The sequence below is a fragment of the Stomoxys calcitrans genome, chromosome 3 (genome assembly GCF_963082655.1).
Source record: "Stomoxys calcitrans chromosome 3, idStoCalc2.1, whole genome shotgun sequence".
Taxonomy (NCBI): domain Eukaryota; kingdom Metazoa; phylum Arthropoda; class Insecta; order Diptera; family Muscidae; genus Stomoxys; species Stomoxys calcitrans.
Window position 1 is genome coordinate 73,267,515 of NC_081554.1, and position 20,709 is coordinate 73,288,223.

Below are 20,709 nucleotides of genomic sequence, written 5' to 3' on the forward strand. Positions count from 1 at the left end.
TCGGACACACATATGAAATTGGAACCCTTGTCATGATACATAAAAAGTGACATGTCATAACACAAGAATATGTAGTGTGATAGAGCCTTAACTAACTTTTTCAATCAGCTGGGCTGCCAGCATTACCTTGTTTACCTACTCTGAAACGTTTGTTTTCCGACAAAAATTCCGCCGAGTGGAAAGAACAAAATTGTTTTATTAAATTATAAATTTTTATATTAATAACAAGCTATGGGTAATGAAAGGAAACGTCGCTCCCGTTCACGTGAAAGGGATCGTGAACGTGACCGCAATCGTGATAATCGGAGCGGTCAAGGAGGTCGAGGTAAATCATCAGAACGTTCCTTGAATCGGGAAAGGAATCGCGAAAGGTCTAGATCTAGAGATCGTCAAAGAGACTACGAATCATCTCGAATTAAGGATAAGAAACGTGAGGAGAGTAGGAGCAATAAGCCTACAAAGGATGTAATTATAATAGAGGATGATGAACTTACTGAAGATCATAGAAAAGAGAAGCCTAAAAAATTGGAACCCTTGTCACTGGAAGAGCTTTTGGAAAAGAAGAAAAAGGAGGAGGAGGCACGTAGCAAGCCAGTGTTTTTGACTAAGGAGCAGCGGGCTGCAGAAGCTCTTAAACGTAGACAAGAAGAAGTGGCCGCCATGAGAGCAGGTCAGTCTGCTGGTACCAAAGCAAGTACATCAACATCAACTGGTGTTAGTGTTAGCGTACCATCTAGCAGCAACACAGTTGATAACAGCTTTAGCATTTCGGCGCGACGTTCAGATGGAAGGAACGAGCGTAATGCTGGGCGTGAAAGAGATCGTGAACGTGACAGGGATCGGGAATCCAGAAGGGCAGATGATCTTTCCCAAAAAGACAAAGAAAAGGAATTGGAAGCCATAAGAGAACGTTACTTGGGAATTATTAAAAAGAAGAGAAGAGTTAGGCGATTGAATGATCGTAAATTTGTTTTTGATTGGGATGCCGCAGAGGACACATCAGTGGACTACAATAATTTGTATAAGGAGCGGCATCACGTTCAGTTTTATGGCCGTGGAAACGTTGCTGGCATTGACATCAAAGAACAAAAGAGAACGCAAAGTCAATTTTATGGCGATCTATTGGAAAAGCGACGCACAGAAGCCGAAAAAGAGCAGGAAAAAGTGCGTTTAATTAAAGTGAAAAGAAAAGAAGAGAAACAAAAATGGGATGACCGTCATTGGTCGGAGAAGGACAACGATGAAATGACAGAACGAGACTGGCGTATTTTCCGAGAAGATTACAACATAACCATTAAAGGTGGCAAAATTCCCAATCCCATACGTAGTTGGAAGGAGTCTGGTTTTCCCAAAGAAATTCTTGACATTATTGACGGTGTCGGCTACAAAGAACCAACACCAATTCAAAGACAGGCTATACCAATTGGTCTACAGAATCGAGATATTATCGGCGTGGCAGAAACAGGTTCCGGTAAAACCCTGGCATTCCTCATACCCCTTTTATCCTGGATTCAATCGCTGCCAAAAATCGAACGCCTTGAAGATGTAGATCAAGGCCCATACGCTATCATTATGGCTCCCACTCGCGAATTGGCCCAGCAAATTGAGGAGGAAACCGTCAAATTTGGTCAACCCTTAGGAATACGAACTGTTGTTGTGGTCGGTGGTCTATCTCGCGAGGAACAAGGTTTTCGCTTGCGTATGGGTTGCGAAATTGTAATTGCTACCCCTGGTCGTTTAATTGATGTTCTGGAAAATCGCTATTTGGTATTGAACCAGTGTACATACATTGTACTCGACGAAGCAGATCGTATGATTGACATGGGTTTTGAACCAGATGTACAAAAAATCTTGGAATACATGCCCGTGACAAACTTAAAGCCCGACTCAGAGGAAGCAGAAGATGCAAACAAGCTCATGGAAAACTTTTACTCCAAAAAGAAATACAGGTTAGTAGACAACTTAACAACCATTATTTCCATAAAGCCACAAATGTTTTTCATTTTACAGACAAACCGTGATGTTTACAGCTACTATGCCGCCGGCTGTTGAACGTCTGGCACGTTCATATTTGAGACGACCCGCCACTGTCTATATTGGCTCTGTTGGCAAGCCAACTGAGCGTACAGAACAAATCGTTTACATGATGGGCGAAAATGATAAACGCAAGAAACTTATTGAGATCCTTAAGAGAGGAATCGATCCACCGGTTATTATATTCGTCAACCAAAAGAAAGGCGCCGATGTTTTGGCTAAAGGTCTTGAGAAATTGGGCTACAATTCTTGTACTCTACACGGTGGTAAGGGACAAGAACAGCGTGAATATGCCCTAGCATCTCTAAAGTCGGGATCTAAAGACATATTGGTGGCTACTGATGTGGCAGGCAGAGGTATTGATATTAAGGATGTATCATTGGTTATTAATTATGATATGGCCAAAACTATTGAGGATTACACACATCGTATTGGTCGTACAGGCAGAGCTGGCAAAAATGGTGTTGCCATTTCGTTTGTCACTAAAGATGATAGTGCTCTATTTTACGATTTGAAGCAGGTGGTGATGGCTAGTCCGGTTTCAGTATGTCCACCTGAGCTAATGAATCACCCTGATGCCCAGCATAAGCCAGGAACAGTGGTTACTAAAAAGAGGAGAGAAGAAAAAATTTTTGCATAATTTTTTTTTGTATATTTTTAACGGTAACAAATAAAATACAATGCGTTCAAATCAAACACATAATTTATCTTGATAAACGCAAAAATAAGGCATGTCGGCTATCTGTTGATTCGAAGGGTAAGTATTTGTCGTAGAAATTCAAGACCACCTCTTCCATTTTAAAGCCAAATTTTTGGTATAGCACCACGGCTGGATTTGTTGCGGATACATGAAGTGTTATATCCTTGGTCATACAAGTCTAAAAAAGGCCATAATGTAACTCAAATATAATCCATTAAGTCATACTTACTTGTATCAAATGATATAACATGAATGTTCCGATGCCGCTGCGTTGCCAACCAGGTCTTACAGCCATAAATGATATGTACGCCTCGTTAAAACCCACATCAGGGACTAAGAAACCACAACCGACGACCAATTTTTTGTAAAGCGCCACCACACTATAATCAGGATAGCTTAAGCATTCTGACACTGCAGGATTTTTTTTCAAGTTGTGATTAATGTAGTTAAATCTTTTTTTTAGTTACAACTTACTATCAATGCCTGGCCAGAATACGGTTTGCAATAATGAATTAACAGCAGCTATGTGATTGGGACGAACATAACAGAAATCGATGGGAGCTCGACTGGGGTATTTATTATTAACTTTATACTGCAGTTCACACATGAGCTGAAAAAAAAAAACAAGTACATATCAGAAAAAACATGGAAGCGAAACAAACGTATCGGGATAAACAGTTGAACAAATCAAATTTATTTTTTTTTTTTTTGAGAAAATAAAAGTTTAAAACTGCCCGTCTGCTATGCAGGCAGTCGACGGAGTGACAATTTCGACCAATAAGTGTCCCAAAATACTTGGTGTCACATTTGACAGCTCTTACAAATTCTCCTCACATGCCACAGCAATTTGTTATGAAGTCAAAAGTAGAAACAAGATCCTACTGGGCTGCTATAGCAGAGACCATCCAAAATATCATCTTGTCAGACCATCCCAGAAGTCTAAGATAGATTTAGAGCGTTAGGTGAATACCGAGCTGACTGTAATGGTCCTTGGGGAAATGATTCCGATCATCAAGTGTCCCAAAATACTTGGCATCACATTTGACAGCTCTTACACATTCTCCCCACATGCCACAGCAATTTGCGATAAAGTCAAAAGTAGAAACAAAGTCCTCAAGACACTTGCCGGCAGCACTTGGGGAGCTGACAGAGAAACCTTGTTGACAACGTACAAAGCAATTGGCCGGTCTGTGGTAAGTTATGTAGCGCCAGTTTGGTCCCGTCAGCTTTGTGACACGCAGTGGAATAATATACAGATCTGTCAGAATGCCGCCATTCGAACTGCGGAGGGCTGTCCCCTCAATTTTCATGTGGACCACCTCAATCAGGAGACAAAGATCATACCCGTGCGAAGGCATAACTACCTGTTGTCTAAGCAATACCTTTTCGCGCCCAAGTACTATGGCGCACGAAGTTCATGTTTTGGTTTTTGTGATGTGTTGCGTTCGGTATATTTCCGTCTGTCTGTTGAAATCACACTACAGTCTTTAAAAATGGAGATATTCAGCTGAAACTTTGCATAGATTCTTCTTTTGTGATTCTTCTTAGGCCCTTCGATATCCTTCTTCAATTTTGCCCAGATCGGCCCAGATTTGGATATAGCTGCCATATAAACCGATCTCTCGATTGGGACCATAAAAGGCGCATTTATTGTTCGATGTCGCGAAATTTGGGACAGTGAATCAAGCTAAGCCCCTCGACATGCTTCTGCAATATGGCACAGATCGTTACAGATTTGGATATAGCTGCCATATACACCGATTTCTCGATTTAAGGTTTTGGGCCCATTAAAAGTGCATTTATTGTCCGATGTCGCCGAAATTCGGGACAGTGAGTGGTGTTAGGACCTTCGACATCTTTCTTCAATTTGGCCTAGATCAGTCCAGAATTGAATATAGCTGCCATATAGACCGATCTCTCGATTTAAGGTTTTGGGCCCATAAAAGGCGCATTTATTGTCCGATGTCGCCAAAATTTAGGACAGTGAGTTGTGTTAGGCTCTTCGACATTTTTCTGCAAATTGGCCCAAATCGATCCAGATTTGGATATAGCTGTCATATAGACCCATACCTAGATTTAAAGTCTTGGCCCCATTAAAGGCGCATTTATTGTCCGATGTCGCCGAAATTTGGGACAGTGAGTTGTGTTAGGCTCTTAGACATTTTTCTACAACTTGGCCCAAATCGGTCTAGATTCTACCTTTACTTTTACTTATTAGTATTTGGTCCAAATCGGAATATATTTCGATATAGCTGCCATGAGGCATAAGGTATCCGAATTTAACGCCTTTTTACTTGTTTTTTTGTTATATGGCTAATTCGGTTTGTTTAATTAGGTCGATTTCACTGTTGTTGAGTATATTTTTATAATTTTCTTATGATTGTTTTTAGAAGGTGGCACTGTTGGCGATGTTCAATTTTTAGGTCGATTATGGATTGCAACCCAACTTCGGTTGTGTTGCCAACGTCCAAATTTGTTATAGAAATGTCCATTTCTGCATTGAATTGCATACTATTTTGCAATCTATTTAGTAGTTGAACGTTCCAAACACTGATATCGAATGAAACTGATAAAAAATTTTAACTTTATACTAATTTGTAATTCATGATTTTATTTCCTGGCAAACGCAACTAAAGTTTAGTTGCCATACATAATCGACCCCTTTGTTAATTTCAAGTTTTTTAAACAAGAGAAAATAACTGCACTTGACACGGAGAACAGACAAGAAAAAAACGTATGCACCGGACAATGGACAAACTACTACCGCAATATATACGGTTTACCTAAACTAAAAGTTTAATCGTGTGCTGTTTACGAGAACTTGCAAATTTCCTCACGAACATTTCAGAGGTAAACTTCCCACATATCAATGAGTGCTATCTGATTCAAGTTTAAACTCACTGATAAGGCACCTCCTTTTTATAGCCGAGCCCATAAGGCCGGCAACAACTTTTAAGTAGTTTTTACATGGCTTAATGGTTTACATATGTCGCCAGCCTCCTTAGAAGGGATAGCTAGGATTCGAACCCCGGTATACAGCGTCATGGGCGGACATGGTAATCTCTGCGATATGGTGATCTCCAAAAGAGATATAGATATTTGAATTTTAAAATGGTCAAATATTTGTATTGTTATTTTTTTTGCTGTTTTCTGCACAACTTCGTTAATTGAAATGTTGTTTTTGTTGTTATTGTAGACACATTTTCATATGGAGGTGGCGATTCTAGTCAAGCTCCTGTAGATGAACAATCTGGTTTCGGTCCAAAAGACCGATCGCCGCGGGAACAGTGTGGCCATTGGCTATTTAAAGGCGCCAATAACCCCCCTTGTTACATCGAGCATCATAGGTACTCTGTATTTGTACAAGAGCTGGTACGGCCCGGCCTCTCACTGAGACTCTCCGCTCGATACCACTGATTGTCCGCGTCTGCCGTTGCAGCTACTCCGTATGGAGCATTCCATTATCTGCAACCTGTGGACGCGCCCGGTAGCTCGCAGCTAAGCTTCTGGTGACAGCAATGAACACCATACAGATAGGACCTCAATGTTCAAGCCTGTGTGGTGCTCACAGTTATCCCGTGTCGGGTAATTAAATGTAATAATAATCATCTAATAAATTAAATAACTTACCTTTAAAAATGGTGGAAAATATTTACTATTTCGGTAAATGTATGGATGCAGAACTCTTTGCGTATATGGAGACTCAAAGAACTCACATTGAAAGGTACCAACGATTCGTGCATGAAACGATCTTCTGTTATCTCCTGAGGATTGAGTTAATAACTGGTAAACCAAAATAAAAACCATACAAATAAAACAGACAAATAATTAGCGATTATATAGCATGGGTTTACCTGATAACGATCGATATGTTTTACTTTATCGGTTTGCTCTTTCATTGCTTGGCGATCATTAATATAATCGTCTAAGTTAAACAGTACTTTACCATGAGATCTTTTCCATTCCCTTATGCACAACTTTTGATAAAATCTTCTGACATATGAAGGTATTTGAATTTTACATTTATCTTCTAGCGCAAATATGCGACGCAATTTTTTCAATAACTCTTTTTCTTCGTACTCGCTTAATCTGGTAAGACTTAAAGAAGATAATATCAGATATATTCAAGGAGGTTGTAAAGAAACAAAAGTAGCTTACTCTGCATTATTATTTGATACTGTTTCGGATGATAAATCCACAGAATTTTCTTCTGCCGGGTTATCTATTGTTTTTTCCACCAGCCATGGCCATTGGCGACGTGGTTGCTTGGTAAACAAACTTGGTTTACAGTCCTTTAAGAGCTTTTGTATATCATTATCCGTATGATCTTCATTTTCATCTTCCTCATCGTCGCTGCTTTTCAAATACTTGTTGCCTGCTTTAGCTTGCTTTTGCTTCAATTCGCTGCTTGATGTATTTGCAGCAAGGTGTTTTTCTTGTTTGCCAAATTTATTGGAATTTTTTGTTCTATCCTCTTCCGGTAGTTGTTGGAAATTTGTAACTTGGACAATGCGAGGTGAAAATTCATCACTACCGGTATCTGAATCTTCATCATAGGTGCATGGCCTTAGTTGTGGTGAGGAATCATATTTTTCATCCTGTGGCGCATTTTCTAAGTAAGTGGTATCAGGAGGTGGTGTTTGAATGCTATTTTCTGATGCACTAGTGATAAAATATGTCATTTTAATTTGAAATCATTAAATAAAAAATAATAATAAATATTAATTTATTTATACAAATACTGATCTTATCTTATATATAAAAATCAATTTGTGTTTGTTTGTAGGTTTGTTTGTTTGCCTTTTCCTTATAGACTCAGAAACGGCTGAAATTTTCACTGATGGTGCATAATGATCCCGTGCTGAAAATAGGGTATTACATTGATATCATAACGGGCAACATAGGACTACGAGCTCACTTATGTAAAATCGGTGCGGTAAGTGATAGGGTGTGTAGGGCATGCGGGGAACATGATGAGACTTTGAAGCATTTCCTTTGTCATTGCGCGGCTTTCGCATCTAACAGATAGCGGCACAGACATGAACCAACTTAGGGGAGTGGTATTTTGTGAGTAGCACGGAATTCCTAACTTTAAATTTTCTTTTTAGGGGTTACTTTATACTTTTACTTAGGTGTATGTCCATAGTGGCATTGGGCGGATTAATATCTGCACCCTCTTTTCAACCTAACCTGATGTCTTCCTCCAATATAAAATTTTATTGTCGATTTTTAGAAAAAGTACTATATTAACCCTAAAATGTACTTAACATTTTTAATGATTAATTGCGTTTGGGTTAAGTTTTGGGTTAAGGTGAATTCCGAGACCAATAGTTGTTGTTGTAGCAGTGTGTTGTACACTGAGGCGGCAGCCCCTGCCGATGAAGGACTTCATCGGGTCAATCTCGTACGTACAACCGGCTGCCATGGGATTGAGATAGTTGTTGTTGTTGTTGTTGTAGCAGTTTATTGTGTACTATCTTTCGTCTGCTTGATTCTGTTGAGTGTCAAGACCCAGGAACTCCGCGACTAAGATGGGGTGCGTCCACAGGGATCTGGGTCTGAGTCGAGTGGGTCTGGCCGGGCAGTTAAACAGGTGACGTGTATCGTGCGGTCCCTGGTTACAGTCGGGACATACATCTTGCACGTCGGCATCAATCCTAGCTCTGTGGGAATTGAGGCGGCTGCATCTGCCGGAACGTAATTGAGCCAGAATCACTCTGGTTTGCCGGGGGAGGTCGATTTCTTCGGGTGCAATGGGTGGCGGTCGTACTCCAAGGACTACATTCACCCGGTAGCCAGTTAACGCGTCTGCTACCGTGTCTGCATGAATGTTGTTCAGACCCGCTTGATATGCCGCTTGATCTAGAGGTTCTCTCTTGTAGCGCTGGACCTCACGCTCTAGATCATGTAGATCTACCTTAAGGCTTCTGGGCGGTGGGTATCTATCCACAAGATGATGATTTGGATGATTTCTGCGATAACAGCCCAAAAGGTATTGCTTAGACAGCATGTAGTTATGTCTTCGCACTGGTAGGATCTTTGTCTCCTGGTGGAGGTGGTCCACATGAGAACTAAGGAGGCAGCCCGTCGCAGTTCGGAGGGCGGCATTCTGACAGATCTGAATATTATTCCACTGCGTGTCACAAAGCTGACGTGACCACACTGGCGCTGCATAACTTACCACAGACCGGCCAATTGCTTTGTACGTGGTCAACAAGGTTTCTTTGTCTGCACCCCAAGTGCTGCCGGCGAGTGACTTGAGGACCTTGTTTCTACTTTTGACTTTATTGCAGATTGCTGTGGCATGTGGGGAGAAGGTGTAGGAGCTGTCAAATGTGACGCCAAGTATTTTGGGACACTTGATGGTCGGAATCAATTCTCCATCGACCATCACAGTCAGCTCAGAATTCACCTCACGCGTATTTGTAGTGAACAGTGTGGCTGAAGATTTGGTGGCGGATATCTTCAGATTTCTTGCAGCGAAATATGAGGCAAGCTCGTTGAGGTAGACGTTCAGCCTATCGCAGATGTCATCAATGGGTGGGGGGCCTGATGCCAAGATCGTACAGTCGTCCGCATATGATACGATCTCTATGCCGTCTGGAGGAGGTGGGATGGAGGAAAGGTAGAGGTTAAACAGAGCCGGAGATATCACCCCGCCTTGGGGAACTCCCTGTTTCACTCTACGGTGTTTTGACTTCTTATCCCTAAATTCCACAAATGACTGGCGGCCACACAGATAATTCGCGACCCAACGTTTAAGGCCTGGCTGGAGGGACGTGTTGGCGATGTCCTCAAATAATTTGGCATGGCTGACCGTGTCGAATGCCTTCGATAGGTCCAATGCCACGAGGACCGTCCTATCACATGGCCTGGGTTGATTGAAGCCACGGCAAATGTGTGTGGTGATGGCATGCAAAGCTGTTGTTGTGCTGTGCAGTCTCCGAAATCCGTGTTGATGCTCGGCGAATGGAAATTCTCCTACGAGGCTCGGGAGGAGTAATGCCTCAAGCGTCTTAGCCACTGGTGAGAGAAGGGAGATCGGTCTGTACGACTCCCCCAAACTCGGGTCTTTACCAGGCTTCAGTAGCGGGATCACTCTGCCCATTTTCCAGACATCGGGAACTATAAGAGTGTTCAATGACAGGTTAAGGACAGTGGTAAGGTACTCAACTCCAGGTAAATCCAGATTCTTCAGCATCAATGTAGAGATTCCGTCGGGGCCCAACGCCTTGGAAGATTTGGCGCCACGGATGACATTTGTAACTTCGCCCACGGTAAATTGTGATGGCTGTTCATCGGCTCGGAGACCACGAATACGGCGAATGGCTCTCCTCCTTGCCCTGTCTCTCTCGGGATGCACGATAAATTGACGGTTGAACAACCTGGCGCATCTCTTCGGATCAGTCACGGTTAACTCGCCAAAAGTGACTGAGGTCCTGTCGTCCCGTCTACCGGGGTTCGAGAGAGACTTAACAGTGGCCCACAATTTGCCTGCACCGGTGCCTAAGTTACATTGCTCCAAGTGTTCCAGCCACAAATTCCGCTTATGTTCGTTGACTACCCTGTTTATTTCCAGATTCAGCTCGCTGATTCTGGGGTTAGCGGGGTCCATAGCACGAATCCCATCACGCTCGTCTGCGAGTACCACTGCTTGCGCCGGGAAATTGGGTCGCACTTGCGGTATTCGACCGGCTGGTATAAAGCGAGCGGCTGCTGCGTTGATGATGTCTCGGAATTTCCTCTCGGCCACAAGCACATCAGAGGGGGGTGGCAGTTCATTGAAGCGGCGATTGGTATACTCTCTGAAGCCAGTCCAATTGGCCTTCTTATAGTTGATGAACGTTCGGCGCTCAGAGGTTATGAAGTCGGGTGGTCGGTCGATGGTGAGGATTATGGGGAGGTGGTCTGACCCCAAAGAGATGACGGCTTGCCAGGATACGTCACTCAGGAGATCAGGGGATGCGATTGAGATGTCTGGCGAGCTGCTGCACCTCCTCGTAATCCTAGTGGGGGCATCCTCATTCACCGTGCAAAACGTGGAGCTATCTATCTGCTCTGCCAAAGCTATGCCACGCTGGTCGTTGCCTAGGGGAGAATGCCATGACGAGTGATGTGCATTGAAATCCCCCAGAACCAGACGACTATGGCCAGATAGCAACCCACTTATGTCGGGGCTGTAGGCCTGGCCATTAATCGGGACACAGCTGCCAACCGGCGGTATATACACGTTGTATATCTCTATCTCGGCAGTACCAGACTTGACTGCTACCCCCATACATTCCATGTATGGGTCACTAGCGTCAAGCGCAGGCGAGATAGGTCTATACTGCACGGAATGGTGTATAACGAAGGCCAATCCCCCACCTCCATTCCTTGAGCGATCCTTACGTAGCACATTGTAGCCGTGACAACTGTGCAAGCTGCAGGTGTTAGTCAGCTTTGTCTCCTGGATCGCTGCGACCGATATGCTCTTCCGACTCATAAAATCCACAATCTCATCAATCTTGCCTCGCAGTCCATTGCAGTTTAACTGCAGGAACGATACATTTCCCGACACTGGCCTGGCAATAGTAGGGCTAGGGTGCTGTCTTTGCATAAATTGCCGTACGGGAGAGGTCGGGGGGGTCACATAGTCCGACGACGAGGACGCCGAAGGCGACGACGAGGACGCCGAAGGCGACGACGGCGACGCTTGTGACCCACTGCTGGCTGTGTTCGCACAGCACCTAGCGACATAGCCAGTATGACTATACTCCCGTAGCGAAGTTAGGCCAGAGCAAGAACGGAAATGTACCCACTCCAAGCACCTGTTACACCTCACCGACACTGACCGATGATGAAGGCGGTTCTGGCAAACGGAACAGAACCAGGGTCCGGGGTTCTTTTCAATCCCGGCACGGACCAAAAGCATACGGAGAAGGCACTCCGGGATGTGCCTCTCCCATGACGAAAAAAGACGAACACGTACACTGAGGCGGCAGCCCTTGCCGATGAATATTCCATCGGGTCAATCCGGTACGTACAACCGGCTGCCATGGGACTGGCGCTGCATAACTTACCACAGACCGGCCAATTGCTTTGTACGTGGTCAACAAGGTTTCTTTGTCTGCACCCCAAGTGCTGCCAGCGAGTGACTTGAGGACCTTGTTTCTACTTTTGACTTTATTGCAGATTGCTGTGGCATGTGGGGAGAAAGTGTAGGAGCTGTCAAATGTGACGCCAAGTATTTTGGGACACTTGATGGTCGGAATCAATTCTCCATCGACCATCACAGTCAGCTCAGAATTCACCTCACGCGTATTTGTAGTTGTTGTTGTTGTAGCAGTGTGTTTTACACCGAGACGGCAGCCCTTGCCGATGGAGGATTCCATCGGGTCAATCCGGTACGTACAACCGGCTGCCATGGGATTGCGTATTTGTAGTGAACAGTGTGGCTGAAGATTTGGTGGCGGATATCTTCAGATTTCTTGCAGCGAAATATGAGGCAAGCTCGTTGAGGTAGACGTTCAACCTATCGCAGATGTCATCAATGGGTGGGGGGCCTGATGCCAAGATCGTACAGTCGTCCGCATATGATACGATCTCTATGCCGTCTGGAGGAGGTGGGATGGAGGATAGGTAGAGGTTAAACAGAGCCGGAGATATCACCCCGCCTTGGGGAACTCCCTGTTTCACTCTACGGTGTTTTGACTTCTTATCCCTAAATTCCACAAATGACTGGCGGCCACACAGATAATTCGCGACCCAACGTTTAAGGCCTGGCTGGAGGGACGTGTTGGCGATGTCCTCAAATAATTTGGCATGGCTGACCGTGTCGAATTGAGATAGTAGAATCTCATGGTGTACATTTTTATAGAATATTTTGAACAGCCACATATTCATTATAAATAATCAATCCCATGGCAGCCGGTTGTACGTACCGGATTGACCCGATGAAGTCCTTCATCGGCAAGGGCTGCCGCCTCAGTGTACAACACACTGCTACAACAACAACAACATTATAAATAAGTTTTAAACCCTTTTTCAGCAAAGATGCTTAAACTACCGCTTTAATGAGTCGATTAAGGGTTAACATCTTCCACAAGAATATTTCTCGCAGTTTCGCCAGTAAGACACTTAATTTTTAATATCGTAAAACAAAATTTACAAAAAAAAAACTAACATATGGGCGGAACTTCCCCCTCTTGTTATGTTACTTTTCATTGTAAAACTTCGAAACGAAGATACATGTGTAGGTAAAGATGAAGTCTAAAATAGAGTCCCTTGAATGCGCCAAACCACTAAATAAAAAGTAAAAATGCATTAAGTTCGGCCGGGCCGAACTTTGGATACCCACCAACTCGGGTATATACATAAACCCCTTTTCGTCACAATCCGGTGAAAATTGGATAACTTATGCACTCAAATTCGGCACGGACATTGAGTGGTGTAACTGGTCACTGTTCAATTTTGTAGACCAAAATATTTGTCTTTTTGGCAGCTACATCCAAATATAAAGCGATCTGAACCATATAGGACACGGATATCGAAAAGCCTATCAAAAGTCACTGTGTCAAATTTCAACGTAATCGGATAATAAATGCGCTTTTTATAGGGCCAAGATTTTAAATCGAGAAATCGTTCTATATGGCACCTCTAAACAAATCTGGACCAAATTAAACAAGGATATAGTAATCATCCTCCACTACTTTATCCGTAGTTATATTTCAATAGGGGCTGGTCTTGATCATATTCTATTCAGGTCCCGAGAACTCATATACAAGTAACATTTTCAGACAATAAATGTGTTTTTTATAAGATTATAACCCTAAGTCTGAAGATCGGTCTATATGACAGCTATATCTATATAGTCTGATCTGACTCATGTTTGGGTCGGATGTCTGCAGGCTTGAAATAACTCACTGTTCTAAATTTCAGCGAAATCGGGTAATAAATGCAGCTTTTATGGGTCTTAGACCCTTTACCGACAGATCGGCCTATATATGGCAGCTATATCTAAATATTGTCCGATCTGAACCATATTTGCGCCAGATATCGGGAGGCCTAAAGCTACTTCCTGTTTCAGCGAAATCGGCTAAAAAATAAAGCATTTATGGGCATTATGGGCGATTTGGCCGGTTCAAGAACTTAACCAGCGTGCATCAAAAAGACGTATCTGTGCCAAATTTCAGTTCAATACCTCAATTTTTGAAGGCTGTAAAGTGATTACAACAGACTGACGACAGACGGATAGACGGACAGACACACGGACATCGCTAAATCATCTTAGAATTTTACGAGGATCCGAAATATATATACTTTGTATGGTCGGAAATTAATATTTCGATGTGTTGCAAACGGAATGACTAAATGAATATATCCCCTATCCTATGGTGGTGGGTATATAAATTTGGCAACCCTATGCCTGAGTAGAAGTGTGCGTTTGACAGCTGGTCATTCTTTTTAAAATTCTCTATTATACTGTTCTTCAGTTGAAGTATTTTTTCGCGCTTTACATTAAACAAACTGCAGGCTTTTGGAATTTTATCAAGTTTTCCTGTAAATTGGCCGAATCTACAGAGAATCATATTCTCCCAAGCTGGTGTTGAGTTGCATAACCATCGTTGCCGTTGTTATTGCATTGCTATTGCTGAATTCCTAACTGGATATTTTGATATTTTTGTATTCCTCTTTGCGTGCTGTTGTTGTTGCTGTTGTGTTTGCTGCTTTATTATTTTTGAGCTATGCCGGGAAACAAATCTCTAAAATGTGGTTGCTGCGAGGAGCCAATAAATAAATCTGGGAGTGTGATGTGCAGACTGTGCTCCCGCTGGTTCCATGCCAACTGCGTCAAACTATCGGAGAAAGATTTACTTGCGCTGAGGTCTGTGAAATCAAGCGCCTTTATATGTAACTCGTGTGAAAATAATATTGGCACAAATGGTTTTTTTACTGACATATGCAGTTTAGAAAGAAAGCTGGATGATTTCATCACAAAGAATAATAGTGACCAAATGGCGATTAAAGATGCTTTGGATGATATAAAAACAGAGATGTCTACATGTATGAGTGGCATTAGAGCAGACATTGTTGAATGTAATAAAAAAATAATATCTGTGGAAACTTCAACATCTCTTAGGATTTCCAAGTTGGAAATGGAAAATAACATGTTACATCGACGTCTTAATCGTGGGGACATAATCATTGGTGGCCTACCCGGTGGAATTACTGATTTAGTTGGCACTGTTGTCTCATTAGGTGCTTTCTTCAAGGTTGACATTACTAAGCAAGACATAAACCATGTTTGCTACATAAGTAACCGAAAGTTTATTCTGCTTAAATTAAATAATGTAATGATTCGAGATGCTATTATGAGCGAATACTGGAAAACACGGTCGTTGAGGGTGTGTGACTTTTTTAATGGTGCTGGCAATGATGTTGAACGCCGGGTATATTTAAACGATCACTATTCTCCTGCAGCAAGCCACTTCAACATGATTTGCAAGCAACTACTTCGAAAACAACTGGCTGTTAAATACAGAATCTTGCACGGTGACAATTTGAGGGTCAAGTTATCGTTACATGATGGAAGCGAAGTTATTCGTGGTGTTGATGAGTGCGTTGCGCTTCTTGAGTCGTCTGGTGGCGAAACATCATAATCCGTTCTACACGTACGTTTATTGTAATTCTTAGAGATTTGATTAACAATTTTTTTGGTAAATTTTTCTATTTTCGAAAATTTTTGAATAATTTGAATATTTTTGTATTTTTTTTTTCTCTATTTCTGAACAAATGTGTAAATACTTCGATTGATTATGTATGTATATAACAAATAATTTGTTAGTTTTTTTTATGGATCTCATAATTTATAATGATCAGCTGCTTAGCAGTAATTTGAATTTAATATATTATATGAATTTAAATTTAATATATTATATGGGTTTTAGGATTTTCTTCGTTATGATTACAAATAGACCTAGTTTACTAATATTTCTCAATTTTTGGCTCCCCGCAACAGAAGATTCTTATACCTTTGATGTCTTCTAACTTAAACCTTGGTCCTGTTGTTAGCAACAACAATTTTATAAACTCAATATTGAGAGAATGTAATGACAAATTAAATGTAGCCCATTTAAATTGCCAGAGCATGAGACCTTCAGCTTACTCATCTAAATTTGATGAACTTAAATCGATTTTATATGAATCTAAGCTTGATGTTGTAGGAATTTCTGAGACCTGGCTTAAATCCCCTGTTTCTTCACGCTCTGTTAATGTTCCAGGATATACTTTACATAGAAATGACCGCAAGAATTCTAGGGGCGGTGGCGTAGGCATATATATTTCATCGAACCTTAAACATAAGTTGGTTTTTAAAAGTTCCATTTTGGGGATGTGTGAGTCTCTCTTTATTGAACTTTATTCTGGTTCGGCTAAGATATTATTTGGGGTTGTATACTTGCCTCCTCCAGGTGATTTTGCCACGTTTGAGGAAACTCATCGTGATCTTTTCATACAGTTTTCCAATATAATAGTTGTTGGTGACTTCAATTGCAACTTGTTCAATATTTCTTCTTCTTCTTTAGTTCGTTCGACCTGCTGTAGATTATGTTTATCCGTTTTGCACAATTCTAGGCCCACACACTTTGATGCAGTGCATGGCACCACAACCTTGTTAGACTTTATGCTCCTGAGTTCTAATTTAAGTGAACATTTATCGGACCAGGTTCAATGCCCTGCGATTTCTCGCCATGCATTGATATTTGCGGCTTTTGATTTTCGCATGAGTAGGACAGATCCCTTTGTGGAATTTTATGACTACAATAACATTGATATGTCTGGAGTTCTTAATTTTTTGGACAGTTTTAATTTCTCTGATATGTACATGTCTTCAGATGTAAATGAAAAGTGTACTATTCTGACAAACCTATTTGAAAGTCTTTTTTCTTTTGTTCCTGTTTTGAGGAAAAGAGTCGTTTTGTTTGGTGATGAGTGGATGAACTCCAACGATATTGTTTTCACTAAGTCTTTGAGGGATATGGCTTACTCTGAGTACCAATTGAACAGAACACCAGAAAACTGGCGAACTTTTTGCAGATATAGAAATAAAACTAAATCTCTAATTCGGAGAGAGAGACGGAAGTATTTTGTAAGACGTTTCGGTGGGCTTAATGCGGATGGTTTATGGAAAGTGCTTCGTGGTTCTGGTTGCATTGGTGATGATGCTTTCGTGTACAATGGCGACATAGATGACGTCAATGAATTCTTTGCGCATGGCGCGCAATCTAATTTGCATGATATTATTGATATCAATACTTTTTCTTTTAGTGAAGATGGATTTTCTTTTGATTGCATTGGTATTGATGATATTGCTGTTGCTATATCTAAGATTAAGTCGAAAGCAATTGGAGTTGATGGAGTTTCTGTGCAGTTCTTAAATATTCTTTTTCCTCATCTATCTGGTGTCATATTGGATTTGGTAAATGCAATTCTGACTTCCTCTGTTTTTCCTACTGCATGGAAAACAGCTCGTGTAGTTCCTATTCCGAAGAGAGCTTCGGTCAATAGCCTGGAAGATCTGAGACCTATTTCCATTCTGCCTGTTTTGTCGAAGGTTTGCGAACATATTATGAAAGATCAGATTCTTTTACAATTTACAAATAGAATTTTTCAAAACCAGCATGGATTTCGTAAAGGCCATAGTACAACCACTTTACTCCTTCAGCTTACGGACTCTATAAGAATGAATAACAATTTGGATAGATTTAGTGTTTTGGTTTCCCTTGATTTGACTAAGGCATTTAATTCCATATCTTACAAGATTTTAGTAGAGAAACTTTGTTCAAAATTCAATTTTTCTAATTCTGCATGCAGACTTATTTTATCCTACTTAGGTGGTAGGTCTCAATTTGTTAGCTTGAATGGCAATGTTTCCTCTATTCTTCCTCTGGCCTCTGGTGTTCCCCAAGGTTCGGTCTTGGGGCCCTTGCTATTTCTTCTATACATAAATGATTTACCTGAATGCTTAGATCTATCTATTTGCACAGTTTTCTTATATGCAGATGATGTTCTACTTCTTTTTAATGGCCAACGTGATTGTCCTGATGCTTTGGAGATTGGAATTAATCGTTGTTTGGGTCAAGTTTGTCGATGGACCAGTACTAATGCCTTCACAATTAACCCGTTAAAGACTAAAGCCTTGTTGTTTGGAAATAATGTGTTTGATTTTCATCTTTTGTTGGGATATGATGAGGTTAGCTTTGTGGATGAGCTTAAGTGTCTTGGGTTGGTACTTGATAAGAATCTAAATTTTGGGGCTCATATTGACCATGTACATAGTAGAGTGTACTATACCCTGCGTAGGATATATTCTACAAACATTTATTTGCCTCTATGGGTTAGAAAACGATTGGCCCATGCATTGTTAATGCCTTCTATTAGATATGGTCTTGAGGTTGTGTCTGGTACTACCATAGGCAACATTCAGAGGTTAAGGCGTATTATTAATATCATTGTTCGATTTGTATTTAGTGTCCGCAGGCGTGAACATGTAACAGAATTCGTCAGAGAGTTTCTTGGTGTTTCCTTCGAGAACTATATCAATTGTACTAACCTGCTGTTGTTTCATAAAATAATTAAAAATGGTGTACCTTTTCCTTTACGCGAATTATTTACCTTCTCCCGTTCGGTTAGAAATACTCAAATTGTTATTGCTAGGATATCATGTTATTCATACGAAAAGTCTTTCGCTGTACGTATTGCTCGGTGCTGGAATTTTTTACCTATTGATTTGAGAATTTTTTCTCATTCAAACAATGCTTTTCGATTGAAAATTACAGGTTACTTTAACTTTGAGGAATCCTGATTTCTGCTTTTTGTCCCTTTTTTAATTGACTTATTTTTTTCTTTTTCCATATGCTTTTGCTGCCGCTTCTGAACATGTGCCATTTTCTACGCTTGTAGTATTCTTTTTTTTTCCTCTTTCATGAATGTTGTTGCTAACATCATAGGATTAGATGCTTTTCATTATTCCTGTTTTGTTTTTAATTGGCTGGGGAGCCTATAATAACCATTTCTTTTTTTTTTTTGTAATCAAATAAGAATAGTTCATAATTTAGATTTTAGTGAGAGTTAAGTTTTATTTTTGTACTTAGGCATATTGTTACATATGCAATGCGAATTTTTGGCCAAATAGGCTTAGTGTTGCAAAGATGCGAATAAATAAATAAATAAATAAATAAAAATAATAAAAATTTTAATATCTTATACACCGGCGACAGCCGTGCTGATTGGAAATTTCCAAAAAAAAAAAAAATATTAATTTAACTAAAAGTAATAGAAAATAATACGAAGTAATATTTCAAAAATAAAATAAACAACAAATAGATGAGGTTTATGTTTTGTGCTTTTTAAAAGGCTTTTTTACTTACAATGACATGTTTTCGCTTATGTTTTTCGCAATTCCAGCTGTATGATCTGAACGTGGGTGCAACGGATTGAGGTCTTGCTGTTGATAACAATTTGTGCTTGAATAAAAACTTTTAAGCTTCTCATTTAGTAGTAGTTGCGAACTTAGATCACTATACAAATGACCATTTAAATCCATTGGTTCGGTTTTTATTAAAGCTGCAGGATTTTCAAAAAAGTTTGCATTATCATTGCTGTGAGCCAGCAACGAAGGCAAAATGTCATTTTTCCCCGTTGGCTCAACTAATGGTTCAGATGCAATATTGGGCAAGGTATTGAACATGTTTAAATCATCACTGGCTAAACTTTCAGCCAAAAAGTCCATAAGACTAGATTGTACCGTATTCAAAGACATGGAAGGATCATCGAGAGGTAGTAAACTATTCTGTGGCATTTTTCCCAACAGGTGGTCATCATCTAATACATCCAACTGCTTGGCCAATTTGGGTTTACGTCCCATATATGGACTGAATAAAAAAAAAAGACAAATAACTATTGTTTTAAATAAAAACATATATTCTTACATCATTCGACTGCATGTATATTGTGAGATATCCTCGTCTTCAGATTCCATAGTTTTAAAGCGCTTGCTATCCAAATCGTTATTGGATTTATCGCTGTCGTATGCATCATCTAACTGACGTTTATCATTACGAATTTGCTGGCGTTTTAAGCATTGTAGTTCATCTTAGGTTGCATGAAAAATTAACTCAAATTAAAACCAAACTATTACAATATTCTGTGTATGTTCTGTGTACTTACATAAATTAAATATATATTTTGGGGTTTTATTGTCATGGGTCAGCTTCCACCATCCAGTTTCTTCAAATAATTCTTGACCAGAAGTGAAATATTGTGGACTATTATGAGATAGGGCCCCCGAAATAGACCCCGTCCACTTTTTACGTCGTTTTCTATAGAAAAAAATTGTATTCACAAAATGTTATGAAAAAACTCGCTTCACTTAGTAGAGCTTGATTGCGCACTTACACAGTCGGATCAAATAAATATTCCCAATTTTTGTCAATGAAGTTGACAATATGTGTTCGCCAGTGAAAATATCCATTGCGACTTAAACCTTTCGATTTAATGGAAAGATTGTAAAGCGTTAAGGTTATAACCAAAAGCCAGGACATACGCTGCCTAACAAATTTTTCCAGTACACCATTAAAAACTTCACTAGATGTGGAAGGTCCATCATATTGCAGCTGCATACACTTAGCACATGTAAAATCGAAAAAAACATCGCCCAGCAAATCACCTGGAGTACACCTGGATAAGCACTTGTTGTGCACATCTCCACCACACTCAACACAATGCAAATAACTATCGTCAGTGATACTTAGAGAACAATAAGAACATTGCAAAGTAGTCATTTGTTCTTTAATTAAGCTTTTAATTCAATATATGAAAAATTATGCATCAAATACTTAATCCTTTTTCAAATTTATAAACGTAAACAAAAATATATGGCCCAGCACTTGTATGAGCTTTATAGCATAGACAGCTGTCAAATCAACGTCATAGGC

General features: G+C 40.6%; 2 protein-coding genes across 2 annotated transcripts; one reads left to right on the forward strand and one right to left on the reverse strand.

The window, feature by feature from the left end:
- The first annotated feature begins 140 nt into the window (after positions 1-140).
- LOC106091986 (probable ATP-dependent RNA helicase DDX23) lies at positions 141-2,737 on the forward strand. Its single transcript, XM_013258714.2, has 2 exons — positions 141-1,949; positions 2,011-2,737. The coding sequence occupies exons 1-2, from the start codon at positions 232-234 to the stop codon at positions 2,672-2,674; spliced, it is 2,382 nt and encodes a 793-aa protein (XP_013114168.2). The 5' UTR covers positions 141-231; the 3' UTR covers positions 2,675-2,737.
- LOC106091984 (cysteine-rich protein 2-binding protein) lies at positions 2,664-20,617 on the reverse strand. Its single transcript, XM_013258713.2, has 10 exons — positions 20,171-20,617; positions 19,943-20,094; positions 19,705-19,867; positions 19,144-19,647; positions 6,893-7,396; positions 6,589-6,832; positions 6,365-6,517; positions 3,209-3,344; positions 2,964-3,145; positions 2,664-2,912 (listed from the first exon to the last, which is right to left on the reverse strand). The coding sequence occupies exons 1-10, from the start codon at positions 20,554-20,556 to the stop codon at positions 2,739-2,741; spliced, it is 2,598 nt and encodes an 865-aa protein (XP_013114167.2). The 5' UTR covers positions 20,557-20,617; the 3' UTR covers positions 2,664-2,738.
- Between the last annotated feature and the right edge of the window lie 92 nt (positions 20,618-20,709).